Source organism: Phoca vitulina, unplaced genomic scaffold (genome assembly GCF_004348235.1).
Source record: "Phoca vitulina isolate PV1807 unplaced genomic scaffold, GSC_HSeal_1.0 scaffold14, whole genome shotgun sequence".
Taxonomy (NCBI): Eukaryota; Metazoa; Chordata; class Mammalia; order Carnivora; family Phocidae; genus Phoca; species Phoca vitulina.
The window spans coordinates 21,864,240-21,881,675 of NW_022589717.1; the positions used below are offsets into that span (position 1 = coordinate 21,864,240).

Sequence of the window (17,436 nt, forward strand, 5' to 3'; positions counted from 1 at the left end):
AACCACAACAATTGCCGTCGCTTCCTAATTGGTCTCCCTCGCTCTTGCTGCCACTACCACAACCAGCCGTCACCACTCCTACTGCTTCCGACTTCTATTCTTTCAGGGGGCCAAACCCGTGCTCATCCTGTCAAGCTCTGCTCACATCTCCCCCATGGTCCCCAGCTCAGTTCAGAGTGCAGGCTGGGAAGTCCGTGGGTCGGCTCCCCGTGGGTCTGCCCCCGTTACCAGGCCCACCTCCACTCTCCCGCCTGCCCCTTGCCTCGTTCCCCCTGCAGCAGTGTGCTGCCCCACTTGTCCACGTGGCTCAGTCTGTCACCTTTCTAGGCTTCTGTTCAAATAGCACCCTCCTCGTGAGGCCTTCCCTGACCACTGGAATGTAGGTCTCATGAAGGCACAGAGTTTTAAAAATATGCTTTTGGTCTCTTTTGTTCAGTGCCATGTCCCCAGTGTTTTCCCTCCTTCCCGCCCCCCCTTCTTTATGTCTTATAAAGTTAGAACTTCACGGAACAGACAAAACTAGGACAGAAACTTTGGTTTTTTGTATGTACAAAGTATTCAAATTAAGTTCCTTATTTGTGAAGCTGTTGTGTTAATAAAATATATTACATTTTTTGGCATGTTGTAATTTTCAAATGAGTTTTGCATGTTCATATTTGAGCCTCGTTAACAATCCAGCAGGATAGGTGATGGAATCAAAATTTTGTGGAAAAGCACATTGAAGCTCAGAGCGATGTTTTGTTCAGAGTACAGCTTCTAAGTGGAAGCTACCATTTCAGCCTGCCTCTTTTCACTCCGAGGGAAGGGCCCTTGTTTTCTCATTTAGAAACATCTTACAGTGACAGAAAAATTGTAGGGGTTTTATTTAAAAGTGTGGGACATGTGCCCTGATTTCTTATTTTGGACTGAGTCTGCCTTTTGTTTCTATTTTGAAAGTACATAGAATAAATAGTTAACTTTAAAATTCCTGACAATGACAGATCAACAAGTTTTATTTCTCTCACCTGTGGAGGAAGTGGCCTCCACCCAGTTTTACTGAATTAGGAGGGAAGTGATTTTTTCAAGTGATAAAAAGAAATAAAATTCCATGCTCTTCCCAGAGGAGGAGTTCAACAATTGGGAGAATGGCGTGAGACCATATGTTGGTTTGTAAAAGGATATAACTTGTAAAGATGTTTCCTTTGATGCCTGTGATGAATATGGATGTGTTTCCCTTCTAGAGGGTCCTGATTAAATTATTCAATTAAGAGCTGAGCAGAAGGATCTAAATATAGGGAGAGGGTTCAGGCTGTCCTGCCTTGTGTATGTCAGCTCACCCCTACAGATGTGTGTTTATTGTCATAAACAGCACCTGTGAGATCAGTGGGGAAGGAGAAATATGTTCCAAAAAATGAAATACAGCAGGATTTTTTTTTAAATAGGGCAGTTTTTTTCCTCTCTAGCCTACTCCATTTTCATCTGTGAATTTGGAGTTTGAATTACTTTTTTTTAAACCTGATTAATGGACTCTAGCACCTGTTCTGTGTAGTTATCTGTTTAAAATGTAGATCTACCGCTTACTAGAATATGGTCTTGAGAAAGTTACTTGACCTCTGATTCTCAGGTTTATTAGGAAAATAGAGATAATGATACATAGCTTGAAGGATTGCTGTAGAAATCAGTAAGATAATGTTTGTAAAAACAACCAGTATAATACTTACATAAGGTAATAATGCAATTAGAATAATTTTGTTCATTTGTTAGTGATGACTCATTCATAACTGACTACTTGTGGGAATTTACCACATTTAGCATTCTTTGCAGTCTGTGAAATTGCTATTCTACATTAACAGTGACCCAAAGAGAGTGTTTTTCTTTTTTCCAAGAGACAACTATGGTAGAGTTTTTCTTCTTGTACTCAACAAAATTAAAGTTTAAAATGCCTCTGGTCTTCAATCCTCCTGTGTTTGGGGAGTGAGCACTTGAAGGCCAAATGACTGTCCAGTCTTGAGGTGAATGCAGATGACATTTATCAGGGTGAGGTAATTAGGACCTGGATATCTTGAAAGGCTACCATGAACTGAAGAGTAGTCTTCCGTTACAAGCATGAATTTGAGAACAGGGATTCAGTGGGATTAAAGAAGTGGCGAGGAGATGTACAAATAAGCCAGATTTGTTTGTTGAAGTTGAGGACAGTAAGAAAACTTCTAAGTGCCTTCAGTCTACTTAACAAGTAATCATCTCATGAAACAAAACACAGCCGACACTTGCCATCCTCTGGGGAGTTTCTGTGACTAGGGAAAATCGACCAGTTGTCCCATAAGCAGCCTAGGTTTGTCAGGATGGAAGGACTTGTGTATGCAGAACAGAACCAGAGAGCATTCTCGTCTTCAAGAATTTTCTAACACAGTGGAAGATGTATTGAATAGTGTACTTGGCACACCTAAATATGTAAACTAGAGCCCTGTCCTCTTTAAAGTCTCAAGTAATTGTGACATCCATAAATTCCATGCTTCATTTTCATCAAAGGGATGCTGCTTTTGAAATTATCTGGCCGAAATCACAGTTTGCAGTGAACTTAACAAGTGGTAAGTGGGAAGCTGCTATTCAAAGTCTACATGTTGCTACTCCTTTCCTTTTTGATTCCAAAGTTTCCCACTCGGTTGACACTGTTGAGAGACCTCACTGCAGTTCTTGCTAGTCATGTCACACCTGCGAGACCGGGAAACTGGCTGTTAGCGCACGTGTTTTTAAGGTGGTAGTACTGCGTAATTACATTACTACTAAAAATAGGCTTTCAAGAGCTTATCCTCCCTCCCATCTTCACTCCTCCCCCATTACCCCAGATCTGGAACATTAATCTCTGAAAAAATGGCAAACTATTCTGTGTCATTTAATTACACGTTTAGAAAGTTGGGAAATGTTTGGAAGTAACAATAACAAGGCTTAATAACAAGAGACTGAGTAACGTGAAATTTGACTTCTGGGTGTTTGTAATGGTGGGACTTTGCTGCTGCTTTGATCTAAGACCAGCAGATTTCTTCTGTGATCTCTGGTGGATCTTCATAGCACTTTCTTGTGTAGGAATTTGTTTAAATACACTTGCGTTTTCTGAGGACTCAGTTGAAGTAGAGTTCCTTTTAGCCAAACTTCCCGGCAGCGAAGTGGGTGGTTTAAAAAGTGCTTTCAAATCAGTAAAAGTTGGAGAAAGATTTTATTCATCCTCATTTTCTTGTTCTAGGATTTTTTTTCCCCCTTGTTTTGGTTGGTGGTGAGTTTTATTTAGCTACATTTGACCTGTTTGAAATTGAAAGTCGAGGGCTAACTGCTATTTTAAAACAGGAAAAAAATGCAGAGGCACTTCACCTGTTTTCTCCTACAATTCAAATATCTCAAAATGAAGTTAGTTCCTAATTGGAGTAACTGGGGAAATGAAACATTTGAACAGATTATTTGTTGAAACCAAATCATAGAGCATTGTAACTTTGAGGTATTTGTCTGAGACCGAGATAGCTAGAGAAACCCTCTCTCTGTTCTGATATTCATTGTAATGGCATTATACTTGCATTGCAAATTTAAACATTTTTTTTTCCTGTCTGCTTTAAGAGTGGATAAAGATGTATCGCTTTCCTTAAGGAACTGTATGATAGTCTTTCGTGCTTTTCTTGGGAACTGTTTAGAGCTGATACCGCTTATGGCTGTATTTTACTTGTTCCAGAGTACTGTCTCTGCCTGTGTTCGTTACTGTTTTTCACAGGTACTGTTCCTGGGATTGCTGTTCCACCCGCAGATGTGAGTGTATGTGCTGCTTCTGCTTCAGCGTTCCTAAGCCACCATGTGGATTGTCTGCTGTTCCCCTTTTAAGTACTAAGTAATTTAGTTTTAGCAAAAGTTTAGAAGATCCCTGTTCTTCAGGACTTGACTCCATAGCCTAATTTTACTTAGGTCTAATGAATATGGTTATGATCTCCCCCCACCCCCTTCTCTTGCCATTTTGTGAATTCTCCATCTTACTCTTAACCAGCAGAGCTTGTAATTCTTGGCTTAATGATGGATTGCTCTTTATGTTTTATAATGTTTACTGGCATTGAATCTCTGGAATATTTTTCTTTGCTGCAGCCTTCATCTTTTTAAGCATTTTTAACCCTAATCGGTAGTGTCTACTCTTCTTCTGTGATTCTGTGGTTTCTGTGAGTGTCAGGAATTTTTAGTTTATCTTTGTTTTATTCTTCTTGAGAATCATGATCTGTTTTGGCAATTCTGCCTTTGGTAAAAGTATGCAGTTGACTTGGGTACCCAGATGACATCAAGTAGGCTAAAAAAAAAATGGAGTAATGAAAAGTTACATTAGAGATCCACTAGCATGTTCACTTTTTGGCCCTTTTTGATGTTTTACTTTAGCCAGGCATCTCAGAGGAGGCAAGGGTTCTTATCAGACCTTGAATCCTATTGAAAATTGGATGTTAGGATAGATGACAGATACCTTTCTATAGTACTAATATTGCTCCCAGTTGCTTTATACAACACATCTCTGTGGTATTTTACATCTCCATGGTGTATGTTGGTATATGTTGAAACATTTTAGATATAAAAAACTATTGCACTATAAAAATCCTATAGTTGGCTTATGATTTCTCGGTAGCCCCAGTGTAGCTCTTCTTTGGGTGCTCATGTCTTACTTTTCCTGCTTATTCACAAGATCATCTGTTTAAGAAGAAAGCTAGTGTAGTGGTATAAGTCAGGAAACGTGCACAGTTTATTTTGTTACTTGGAAATACTTGTTTCCTAAAAAATGGTTCAAACATTTTTATAGGAAGATTAATTTTTGCAAAGTTGTCTTTTTTCCTTAAATAACTTATCCAGCTGTTAAACAGTTCCAAAGTGAAGTTAATCAATATCCTGTGCGTTTAGTTCCTTGATTCTTTTGATCTCTATGCCATGCTGTTTTACCATTAGAGTTAAGACAGAGTAATGAACCAAAGAACAAGAAGTGAAAAAAAAGTGAGTTGCTTGCTTCATTGACAATAGACCATTTATCTTCTGTCCGTTATTTTTTTAAGGTACTGGGAGTCTTTGATTTTTTTTTCCCCAGTCACTTTTTGGAGCCTATATTTTATATTTATTTTATTAAATAATTTATTCCCTCAATATTTAATGGAGTCATTTATTTTGTCTACTTCATTGAATTCCATGCCAGTGCAAGAATTATAAACCAACTGGTTGAAGCTACAGAGGGCATTTAATTTGGTTCTGATCTGTCTCCTCTCTCCTTCATCAGTTTATAATGGTACTTGGTTTGTACCACTTGGCAGCTACCCTCTCTGCCCTTTTTTAAAATGTATTTTCAGATACAATTAGAATAATTCTTTTAAAACTCTCTGTGGGGGGCGCCTGGGTGGCTCAGTCAGTTAAGCGTCTGCCTTTGGCTCAGGTCATGATCCCAGGGTCCTGGGATCGAGCCCCGCATCGGGCTCCCTGCTCCGCGGGAAGCCTGCTTCTCCCTCTCCCATTCCCCCTGCTTGTGTTCCCTCTCTCGCTGTGTCTCTCTCTGTCAAATATATAAATTAAAAAAAAAAAAATCTTTAAAAAAAATTAATTAATTAATTAAATAAATAAAACTCTCTGTGGGAGTCTGGGATCTGAAAAGTATTGAACACCAGATAGTGTATTTTGTTTTTATTCACACAGTTGGATAATTACATGTTTCTTTACTTGACGAGGCCAGGATGAAGAAAATGTCCATTGTTGTGCAATTGGCTAATTAGGTTTCCTTTAAATATAAAGCAAGTTACACAGCAGTTAAAGGTATTTTAAAATTTTTCGCTTTCTTTTCCTTTTAACATTAAGGAATAGCACATAGGTTGCAAAATTAAATAGCCTAGTCAAACGGAGTATTATAAGAGTATTTTTCTCATTTGGCCTCTGGCAGTGCTAATAGAAATCCTTCCCATAGGGAAGACTCCCTACGGAAAAGTTCCGAATTTAGAACCCTGCTTTAAACTGTATTTTTATTACTTCCAAAATCAGATCACGCTCTAAGTCTTTAGACTTTAGAAGTAGAGGTTGTATGTAGCTTGACTTCATGAAATTGATTTTTGTTTTTTGTAATTTGCAAATATTTGCATATAGAGTCTTTTTTAAAATTCAGAAGTTAAAGTTTTTCATTAAGTGTTTGAAAAGTTTAGAAAAGTAGGAGAGAGATATTACTAACCTTCCAAACCCAGCCACTGTTAATATTTTGGTATATTTACGTATGTGTATATACCATTTTATGTTGTGCTTAAGGTTTTTTCCAAGTTATTACATAGCTTTTATGAACATAATTTTTTAAGGGCTACATAATATTCTATTGAGTGGATTGTACCGTAGCTTACCTAACTGTTTTCCAGTTATTGGATCTTACTGTTTTTCCCCTAAAATAGATAATGCTTTGATGAAAATCTTTGTGCAAAAACGTTTAACCTTTCTAGTTCAGAATCTTTCCTTAGAGTAAGTTTCTAAAAGTGAAGTTGCTGGAACAAAAGATAGTATTTTTAAGGCTTCTGGGGGGTTCTTTACTAGATGAATGCTGTGTGTGTGTGTGTGTATGTGTGTGTGTGTCAGTGTGAAATGTTTGTATTTGGAGAAGAGGGAAGGAAATCTCTGTTTGCTGACTCATGTTTTTATTTTGCACTTTAAACTGATAAGGCCACTTAGCTTTTGACATAAACTAAAGCAGGAAGTACAAAAAGGGGCAGAAAAAAATGAGTTGTCTTGCCAAGGCCATAGTATCATGGACTCATTTGAGTTCCTGATGGGGAGGTAGGTGGCTTGTTTGACTTGTATATAAAAAAAATGCCTAACTCAAATAGGCAGAAATTAGTCATCGGCCTGCATTTTGTTTCATCTACGCACATTTATACGTAAAGTTTTGTGATCTAGCCACTCATTTTTGTGAGTGGCATCAGGACATGCATCCTCCAGCTGACTCCTACAGTGTTTAGAGTTTTTTGTTCTCTTTTTGGAAAAGGCTTCCTGTACTGAGGCTAACACATTAACTGTCTTTCTGAATCATAGAGCTAATCGCCACAGGGCTCTGATATAAAACCTGCCACTCGTCTGCAGGGTAAGATGCGTCACCGGCCCTCATAGTCTTGCACCTGCCCTTCTTAGCAGCCTTGTGTCCTCACCAGCCACCTTGAACCCCAGCATTTCTGTCTTGTGTCTGTGAGAACTAGCAATTGAAACAAGTGGTTAAAAAGTTGAGGTTCTAGAGCCAGACAAGATGGGTTCCAACCCTGATTCTGGCATACAGCTGTGTATGTAAACTTTGGACAGATGATTGAACCTTTCCATATTTCACTTTCCTTACCTGTAGAACGGGGGAAATGATAGTGTTTACTCAGAGAGTTTGTTGCAAAGCTTAAACTAGTTAGGAGATAGAAGGTGCTTAGAGCAGTGTCTGTCATGCAGTGATATTTCAAAATGTTAGCTCTGTTGTTTCATAAAATTCTACTTATCCTGTAAGACCTGTCCGAAACTACCTTTTTGGGAAAACTTCCTGAAATCCGTGGAATTCATTGTTCTTTCTCTTCTTTTATATATTATTGTTTATAATTGCTTTAGAGCTTTTATCATATAGTGTTATAATTAGTTCATGATGGGCAAATGCATAGTACATGGGCCTCCCCTTCTATTCCTGTGCTCATGGTCAACCTTGGTATAGTCACACATTCCTTCTGGAGGAGGCCCTAACACTTGGCCTAACCTCAGCCCCATCCTTTAGTGTTAGCATGCAGGGACACTGACTTGCCCTGGTGAGAGTTAGTTGTGTACCCCCTGGCTCTCCCCTTAGCTTGTGAGCCCCTTCAGGAGATAGACATTTTTGCCCTTGTCCCCTGTGTATAGCACAGTGCCAAGCACTCAGCAGGCACTCAGTACAGCTTTGTTGAATGAATGTCAATTTGAATAGTAAAAACGAGGCTCTGAAATGGTGGTTCTTAATCTCATCCCCTACCCCCCCCCAATATACTTGCCTTGTACAACTAACCCATCACTGACCGAGTTTGAAACAGCCCCAGATGATTTTGATAGAAACTCACTCCCTTCTCTTTGAAAATCATTGGCTAAAATATAAAAAAGCAGTTATTGGAGTAGAAGAAAAGGCCATATAGAGTAAGAAGAAATGTATTCCCTTTGTCATTTGTTACCAGAAGACTAGAGAGAAGTCGTCCTTGTTCTTTTGCAAAGCTAACCTGAAAGTAAATGATGACTTCAGTAGGTACACTCTGACCAAGTGTGGCTTTTGATAGTGGCCCAGCTGTGTTTTCTCTTTCCTTTTCTGTTAAATGAAAATAATGCCAACTTCAAAAGGACTGGTAAATTTGGATAAAACTCTTTAAGAAAGGAAACAACGGACTCCTTACAGCCCATTTAATGATATGTATATTTAGTAATATTAATTCATATTTTATTGAATAAAGTTGAAGTTCCACACTTGGCCTTCTGATTTCTTCAGGGAGCTAAATTATTCATTAAACATTTATTGAGGATCTGCTGTGTGCCAGGTACAGTGCTGGGCTCTAAAGACAGGAAGAGTAGTAAGATGGAATTCCTCAATCACTTTCCTGTAGTGGGGAACACGGATATGTGGACTACCCTGGAGTCGCTGCAGAGATGCAGTTTGCTGCGACAGCGGTTCATAATCCTTACCTTTTTAACTTCTGAGGATCACTGATGATTTTCCCCTTTTATTCCTGTTGTTGGTAATTTGTGCCTTCTCCTTTACTGACCAGTTTTGCTAGAGATTTAGCCAATTTTATTAGTATTTTCAGAGAAGCAACTTTGATTTTATAGGTTTTCTGTTATGCTTGCCCCACCCCTACCCCTCAGCCCCCCCCACCCCCCCCCCCCCCCCGTTTCTGCTCTCATTTCTTTCTACTTTCTTTGGGTTTAATTTCCTGTTCTTTTTTTGTGTGTGGTAGATACAGAGAACATTAGTTTTCATCTCTTTTTTTTTTCTAATATATGCATTTAAGACTACAGCTTTCCCGCTAAGCGTCGCTTGAGCCACATCCTACAAGTTTTGATGTGTCGTATTTTTATAATCATTAAGTTAAAAGTTTTTAAATTTTCACTGTAGTTTCTTTGACCCATGAGTTAAGTGCAATTATTTTCAAGACCAGTATGTATGGTTTTGATGTGTAGAGATTTGCTTTATGGATTTTTATATGGTCAATTTGGGTAAGTATTCTATGTCTACTTGAAAGTATTATGTATTCTCTAGTCATTGGGTGCAGTGATCTATGTACATGAATTGGATCAAGTTTTTTAAATATGTTGTTAATCTTCTGTATCTGTTGATTCTTGTTGGCTTGTTTTATCAGTTACTATTTTAATCTCCCACTAAGATTGTGGGTTTGTCTGTTATTTTACTTGTCAGTTTCTGCTTTATATATTTTGACACTGTTGTTACGTGAAGATTAGGGATTATGCTATATCCATGGTGGATCAACTCTTAACATTATGAAATGTCCCTTTTTTAATCTCTGGTGAAGCTTCTTATTTTGAAGTCTGTTTTGTTTGATTAGATAGTTATGGCAGCTTTTTTGGTTAGAGTATGCATAGTATATCTTTTTCCATCCTTTTTCTTTCAGCTTTTCTCTGTCGTTTGTGTGATGTGTATCTCTTGTAGGTACGGTAGTTAAGTGGTGCTCCCCATCCATCCCTGCCGATCTTTTGCTTGCATATTTAATATGTTTATATTTAAATAATTAATGATTCTTTTGGGATTAGATCTAAATCTTATTGTTTTCTATTTGTCCCATCTCTTTGCTTTTTTTTTTCTCTCTTACATTCTTTGGGTTAATCATATTTTAAAAAATAATTCCATATTTTTTAACTTCTCTATTACCTTTTTATTATTTTTTTAAAAGATTTATTTATTTTAGAGAGAATTAGTGTACACATGCACGTGGTGGGGAGGGACAGAGGGAGAAGAAGAGGGAGGGAAGCAGACCGCCCCCACTGAGCGCAGAGCCTGAGGCAGGGCTTGATCTCACTACCCTGAGATCATGACCCGAGCCAAAATTAAGAGTCAGACTCTTAACCAACTGAGACACCCAGGTGCCTCTCTTTCAGTAGTTTTTTATTATGACAAGACTTTATCAATAATAATTCAATGCTTTATCACAGCCTGCTGGGTAATACGGGGACCTTAGAACACTAATTTTATTTGCCCCTTTCTGCTTTTTTTTTGGTCATGCATTTTAATTCTGTTTTTTAAATAACCACAAGAGATTCCTGTAATTGTTTTGTAAAGTCAGTATCATTTAGACTTACTTTTATTTACCTTTCTGGAGCTCTTCATTCTTTCCTGCCATTCCTTGCTTCTTTCTGGGATCTTTTTCCTTTGGCCTCACAGATTCCTACTGGAAGGAATTTTTCTCAGATTTCGTATGTTGGAAAACACATTTATTTTACAATCACTTTTGCATGATTTTTCCACTAACTATAGAATTCTGAGTTGCCAGTTATTTGTTTACATTTGGCACACTAAGGATGGTCTTATTTCCGTTGTTTCTGTTGGAATGTCAGCTATCAGCCTTATTGTACTTATTTGAGAGTAATGTGTCTTTCTAAAGATTTTTGTCATAGGTTTTCAGCGATTTTTGTGTGAGAGGGCACATCAAACCTTGTGGATTTCTTTGTATTTATCCTTCTTGGGATTTGTAGAGCTTCATGGATCTGTATCTACTTGTTTGTTGTCAGTTTTGGAAAATCCTTGGCTAGTATCTACAAATATTGCCTCTGCAACAGTTTTTTCTCTTCGTTTCCCATTACCTTGATGCAGTCTAGTATTAAGATGATTTAAAAAAAAAAGATTTCAGGCTGTGTTTCAGTATAAAAACTGGTCCATTTCATTTTTGCCCTTACACTAGAGCATACCGCTTTGCCGTCTCAACTGAGAGCCTCCTTCTCCACAGGCCCTCCACTACAGTTTGCTTGTTTGATCTCCTCCACCCTATGAGGCCACTGAAATCTTTGCTTGCTTCTTGAGCCTCCTGCAGCTTGGCTACCAGTCTCCTTGCTAGTTATAGCACAGGCATTGGGAAGTGCCTTGAGAAGAAGAGCAGGAAAGAATGTTCAGCTCACATTTCATTGCTTTTCTGTTCTCAGCATCTTGGCCTCTCTAGTCCTGAGGACCTTGGTTGCTCTTTGATATCTTTAAAATTAAAGTGGGGCTTTTTTGTTTGTTTATATTTTATTAGTTTTTATAGTGATTTTTGGGAAGAGGTTGATGTGATACATGTTCTACTGCATCTTACCTGGAGTTTGTGCAATTATCCTCTTGAAGGTCTCTCATCTTCTCTGTTTTTGTCTGGTGAGGAGTAACTGGAAAGTTTAAATGAGACAACCGGACGAAAGAATTTGGTACAGTATGTGTTCATGTCCTTCATTCCTTTCATATCAATAAAAAACAAATAAATTTCATACTTACTTGCCCTATATCCCATAGGCACCGGCTTGTTTACTGAATAATGAATAAATACCCTAAAATGTTGTAATGTTTACACAGTATATGTATAACTACTTTTTCTTTTATCGTAAGAGATACTTGAGGAGCAAACCAAAAACAGATGTTAAGACTACTATTTTTTTTTCCTGTTGCTTTCAGTTTTTGTTGATGTATGTTTTGAAATACATTTTTAGAGCCTATAAATGAATCTAAGAATGAAACATTACAGTATCTGTTGAGAACTTGGACTTATGTGCACTGAGGTTTCTACTGCTTCTATCTCAGAACAAGTAACATACTACTTTTTAAACTCTGTCTCAGTTTGTTCTTCTGTAAAAGGGAGTGATTGTATTACCTCACGGAAAAGATTAAGTAAACTAAATACTGAGTGTTAGCTTGGGCTGCCACAACAAAATACCTCAGACTGGGTGGCTTAAACAACAGAAATTTATTCTCACAGTTCTGGAGGCTGTAAGTCCCAAGATCAGGGTTCCCACCAGTTTGGTTTCTGGTGAGGGCTCTGTCCCAGGCTTGCTCATAGGCTGCCTTCTCTCTATGTCCTCACCTAGCCCTTCCGCAGTATGTGGGCATGGTGGGGGGCCCTTCCTCTTATAACACCGCTGATCTTACCAGATTATGGCCCCACTCTCATAACCTCATCTCCAAATACAGTCACATGGGGGGTTATGGCTTCAACATGAATTTTAGGGGGAGTCATAATTCAGCCCATAGATTATCATAATACAGAAAATTACTTAAAATAGTACCTGGAGCATTGCAGTTGTTTAATGAATGGTAGTTTTGTGGTAGCAATTATTTTAAACTTTTTTTTCCCTTTTTTCTTTGCTAGGTGCTGACTTTGGATTACTTTTAAAACACTAGGAATGGTAATTTCTCCTTTTCGGGATCTCAAAACCAAGAAGCTAAAGAGAATCCTATGTAAATAAAGTGAAATCTCTTCTGTTGTCCTTTTGCGTTTGGAGACTTCTTTATTTCACCACACACAAGGAGTCTATAACTAGTGCATTCATTATGAATGTGACAAGTTTATTTTCCTTCACAAGTCCAGCTGTGAAGAGACTCCTTGGGTGGAAACAGGGTGATGAAGAAGAAAAATGGGCAGAGAAAGCTGTTGATGCTTTGGTGAAAAAACTGAAGAAAAAGAAAGGTGCCATGGAGGAACTGGAAAAGGCCTTGAGCTGCCCGGGGCAGCCAAGTAACTGTGTCACCATTCCCCGCTCTCTGGATGGCAGGCTGCAAGTTTCCCACCGGAAGGGACTGCCTCATGTCATTTACTGCCGTGTGTGGCGCTGGCCTGATCTTCAGAGCCACCATGAACTAAAACCACTGGAATGCTGTGAGTTTCCTTTTGGTTCCAAGCAGAAGGAGGTGTGCATCAATCCCTACCACTATAAGCGTGTAGAAAGTCCTGGTAAGTGAGCCTTTTTTTTTTTTATGTTCTGTTAGCCAACATATAGTACATCATTAGTTTTTGATGTAGTGTTCGATGATTCATTAGTTGCGTATAACACCCAGTGCTCATCATCAGTGCCCTCCTTAATACCCATCATCCTGTTACCCCATCCTCCCACGCCCTCCCTTCTGTAACCCTCAGTTTGGTTCCCGGAGTCCAGAGTCTCTCATGGTTTGTCTCCCTCTCTGATTTCTTCCCATTCAATTTTCCCTCCCTTCCCCTGTGGTCCTCTGCACTATTCCTTGTGTTCTACATATGAGTGAGTCCTTTTATATTGATGTGCTTAGCAGATTTGTATTGTTTAAAATATGAAAATCATCCCTTTCCGTATTTTTAGTTGTGATTTTTTTAAGTATTAGGGGAAAATATGTCAGCCCTTGAAGGTTTTCCACATTCTAACAACTTAGTACTCTTTAGTTAATTTTATTTCTTAGGAGCAGGGCAAAATTGTCATAGCAATACTAACACCTCTAACTATAAATAGTTTTCTTTCTAAATTTATTTTTTATGTTTCTCATTGGTTCCGTGCATTTCTCTAACTTAGCTGTGATTTTAATTACAAAAGAAGAAAATTCAAAAAAGAAAGAAACATGGGGTTACCATCTACATGCTTGAGGGAAATACATCTTTAGTGCAATTGCCAATGACTTGTACTTTTTTTTTAAGGGGAGCATCTTTTATTTTTAAGGGAGCATCTTTTATCACCTCTGGTGGAATTTTGCTCCCTGTGGAGGGTATGAAGGAATTATGTTCTGCTGTGGAATCATTAGATACTATTACCTTATAGGATATTCGGAGTTTTTACATATATGACCTTTTTTGGGGGGCAGGGTTATAGTAAAGGATATACATTAAAATTTGTATGGTTTTGCCCTCACATGAGAATCCACATTCTAGACCGTTACATCAATTGGAAAGTAATTAGGCAATCTTAAGCACTTAAATATCTCATTGTCAGATTGGAACCCATTTTGTTGATGGATTAGTTATTAATAGCTGTGGTTACCAGGGGTTCCCAAATGAGGCTGTGCATTAGAATCACATGGTCCCCTCCCAGAAATTCTGATTCTAGCTCAGCCTGATAGTCTGTGTTTTTAACAAATACTTCAGATGGTGTCAAGTAGCTGTTGAACTGGTGTTAGGAACTACTGTGCTAGATCATGTACTTATGTGGTTCTCAAAAGGCATTCTGTTTTTATTTTTTTTATGGACTATTTAAGACCTACAAAAAGTTTAAAGAGTAGGGAATAATGTAATAAACATCTTTGTATACACTCAATTTAAGACATAAAAGATTACAAATAAAACTGAAACTCTAGTTTATGCCTCTCTGGTCCTGTTTTTTCCCTTCAGTAACTATTCTGAATTTTTTGGTTAGAATTTGATGTCATTCCCATGCGTGTTTTTATACTGTTATTATGTATGTATACATACATACTTGCTTGTGTGAATCTATGACAACATGTAATATTATATGTTTAGAAGTATTAATGATACTGGAACATCCTTCTACAACATATTCATTCAACATTATGTTTTTGTGATTTCTGTATTATATTCTTTAAGATTACCTTGTCAAATTCTGTGAAAAATACCCTGGAAATTTCTTTTGGAATTTCATTGGTTTCTTCTGGGAAGGATTGACTTACATTTTTTTCTAAACTTATTTAGGTGTTTTTCTTTAAGTTTCCTCCATAAAGTTCTTTAATGTCTAGATAACTGGTTGGTTTTTATTGAAAAAGTTATATTTTGTTAGAGTTGATCTTGGCTAGGACGGCACTTGCTTTTTTTTCCCAACAACTTTGCTGAATTCTCTTTATTCTAATGGAGACGTTTTTTTCTGCCTGTTATACGTGCTGTGATGTAAATTAAAAAGCAAAAACTCAGGGGCGCCTGGGTGGCTCAGTCGTTAAGCGTCTGCCTTCGGCTCAGGTCATGATCCCAGGGTCCTGGGATCGAGCCCCGCATCGGGCTCCCTGCTCCACGGGAAGCCTGCTTCTCCCTCTCCCATTCCCCATGCTTGTATTCCCTCTCTTGCTGTGTCTGTCTCTGTCAAATAAATAAATAAAATCTTTAAAAAAAAAAAAAAAGCAAAAACTCAATGCGGAGATACATGGTCTTTTAGCCAGAAGTCGAGATGGAGTTAAGAGTTTGGGAGAAGAAAAAAGTAGTGTATAAGTAATAGGTACAAACAAGATTATTTAGATGTGTGGTTTATCACCATAGTAATTTTAAGAGATACACAGGAAAGATTCTAATCCTACTTCATTAGTGATGAAACTGAGGTCCCTATAAATTAAGTGACCTGTATGTCAGACAACTAAGACTCACTGTATTTCCTCCATCCACCCTCCTGCCATTTCCATCCTTGGAATACTGCATCCTGTGCCTCCTGACCCGTCACCCCTTTCAGGCCAATATCTGCACAATAGAGAGAGTTCTTTTAAGATGCATGTTATGATCATGTTATCTTCCTGCTTCCCATTGCATGTACACAGAGCTCTGCACATTCTGGTCCTGCCTACCCTTCCAGCTCCTTTTCCCACTTTTCCATGTTTTGTGTGTTTGAGTCATAAGGGAGCACTCAGTGTTCTTCTCCTCCATCTGTAACTCATTTCTCCTCCCTCTTTGCTTCGCTCACTCTTATTTATCCTTCAGCTCTAAGCTTGGTGGAGGTTAGCTTTGCTGAGGAGCCTCCCTTGATACCTCCTTTCCCACCCCCCAGGTAGGCTAGTCTCTGTTTCCCATAGCATTCTGAATTTCTTCATAATGTTCTTCACATTTACAATTATCTTTCTGTTACCTTGCAAGATAGTAAATAAAGCTCCATGAGGGCAGGGACCATATATATTATTAGTGTTTTTACTTTAGCAACTAGCACAGTTCGATCAATTTTTGCTGGTAAATGAAAATACTGGTTTTAATTTCTCTGTATGGTCATTTGTCCATTTTTTTGGAGGCGAGTTTTCAGCTTGCCTGTACCCTTTGAACATCATCTTCCCTTGTTCATTTGTTGCTGACAATGAAATAACACCTAACATTACTACTAACATCTCTGACACAAAATGGAAAGGTTTTTTTTTTTTTTTAAGTTAAAAGTTAATACTGAGATGATTTTGTTACTCTGAATAACTTACATATAAAGGGTTTGATGGGGGGGTGGAAAACCAGCTAAAATAAGACATTTGAGACTCCACAAATGTCATTTCATCCCCCCTGCCGCCCCCCCCCCCAACGTAGCCAAGAATTTTGTGAGACAAACATAGAACAGTTTTAGAAAGCTTGAGGCTGAGGCCAAGATCTGTTGAATTTGAACATATCAGGATTTTACTTATATTTTTCATATCGTAAAGTGGCTGATGTGGGAATAAGAACAAATGGACTTTTTCCAGAGACCACTATGAAGCAGCCCCTACACTTTTTGAGGAGAAGCCCCACCAGAAGTATAAGGGTGCCTAAGCCCCTTACTCTCCCAGAGTTCAGTAGGCATTTTGGAGCACACCTGGTTATCGTTTCTGTGAACTAGGGGAAAAGGGGTCTGGAATTCTAAGGTGCACATACACAGCTCAATACTGAATTACTTTGAGCTATGTAACTACTTACCTCAGATGAATTATTTCAAAGAGCAATTTAGCAGTTTAAGCATAAGATAGTTAGGTCTCCCAAACCTGGTGTTTTCTGCAGAGACCCCTGTTAAGACCTCTAGAGAAAAATTCTACAAAAATTGGGTGTCTCTAGGTTTAGAGTAGTGGTTTTCAAAGTGTGTGCTTCCCAGACCAGTAGCATCGGCATCACCTGGGATCTTTTGAGAAATACAAAATTTTAGACCCTTCCACAGACCTATTAAATTGAACTCTGGGGATGGAGCCAGCAATCAGTGTTTTGCCAAGCTCTTTGGGTGATTCTGACGCAGGCTACAGTTTGAGAACCACTGGTTTAAGGTATCCAGGTAAGTCATCAAGTCCAGTTGACTAGGTGAAGTTGTCTCTTATTGAAAAGAGATGCTAATGGTTTGTCTTTGAAGTCACTCATCATTTTGGACTTTGCAGGTTTTGTTACAGATATAAAATTGACCTGCTCTTCCCAGAATTTTCCTTCTCTCTGATATTCATTAAGATCAGCGCTCTGATAAAATATCATAAGGTGTCTTTAAGGTGATGGAGGAGTCAGGGAGAGAGGAATGCTTTGTGATTTGGCCCAATGCAGGTTTTATAATTGTTCTTATGGCTATCTGATACTGTTTGTTTGACCAAAAATACTTTTATGGGTTTAAGGAATTGTGGTTCTTCTATAACCTATGTAATTTATTTTGTTATAAATAAAAGGGTCTAAAAATTGTAGTGGGGGGGGGGGACCAGAAGTTACAGAAGCACTTTCCAGCAACTTGTATTCATCACAGTTAACAATGTAAAGGAGGTGAAAGGGGGGACAGCCTTCCTTTCGGTGAAAGGTACTGCCTTGGCCATTACTGAAAAATATATCTTTG

General features: G+C 38.3%; 1 protein-coding gene across 4 annotated transcripts in view; it reads left to right on the top strand.

Moving 5' to 3' along the window:
• Positions 1–17,436, top strand: part of SMAD1 (SMAD family member 1) — a 74,093-nt gene that overhangs the window by 17,717 nt on the left and 38,940 nt on the right. The window contains exons 1-3 of one of the 4 annotated variants that reach the window (XM_032412930.1): positions 513–3,777; positions 11,315–11,396; positions 12,327–12,908. In XM_032412930.1, coding sequence (XP_032268821.1) covers positions 12,509–12,908 — 400 coding nt within the window. In that variant the 5' untranslated portion in view covers positions 513–3,777; positions 11,315–11,396; positions 12,327–12,508. Of the gene's footprint in view, positions 1–512; positions 3,778–10,062; positions 12,909–17,436 lie in introns of those variants that run through there. The other 3 variants (XM_032412929.1, XM_032412931.1, XM_032412928.1) reach the window with 3 other exon arrangements.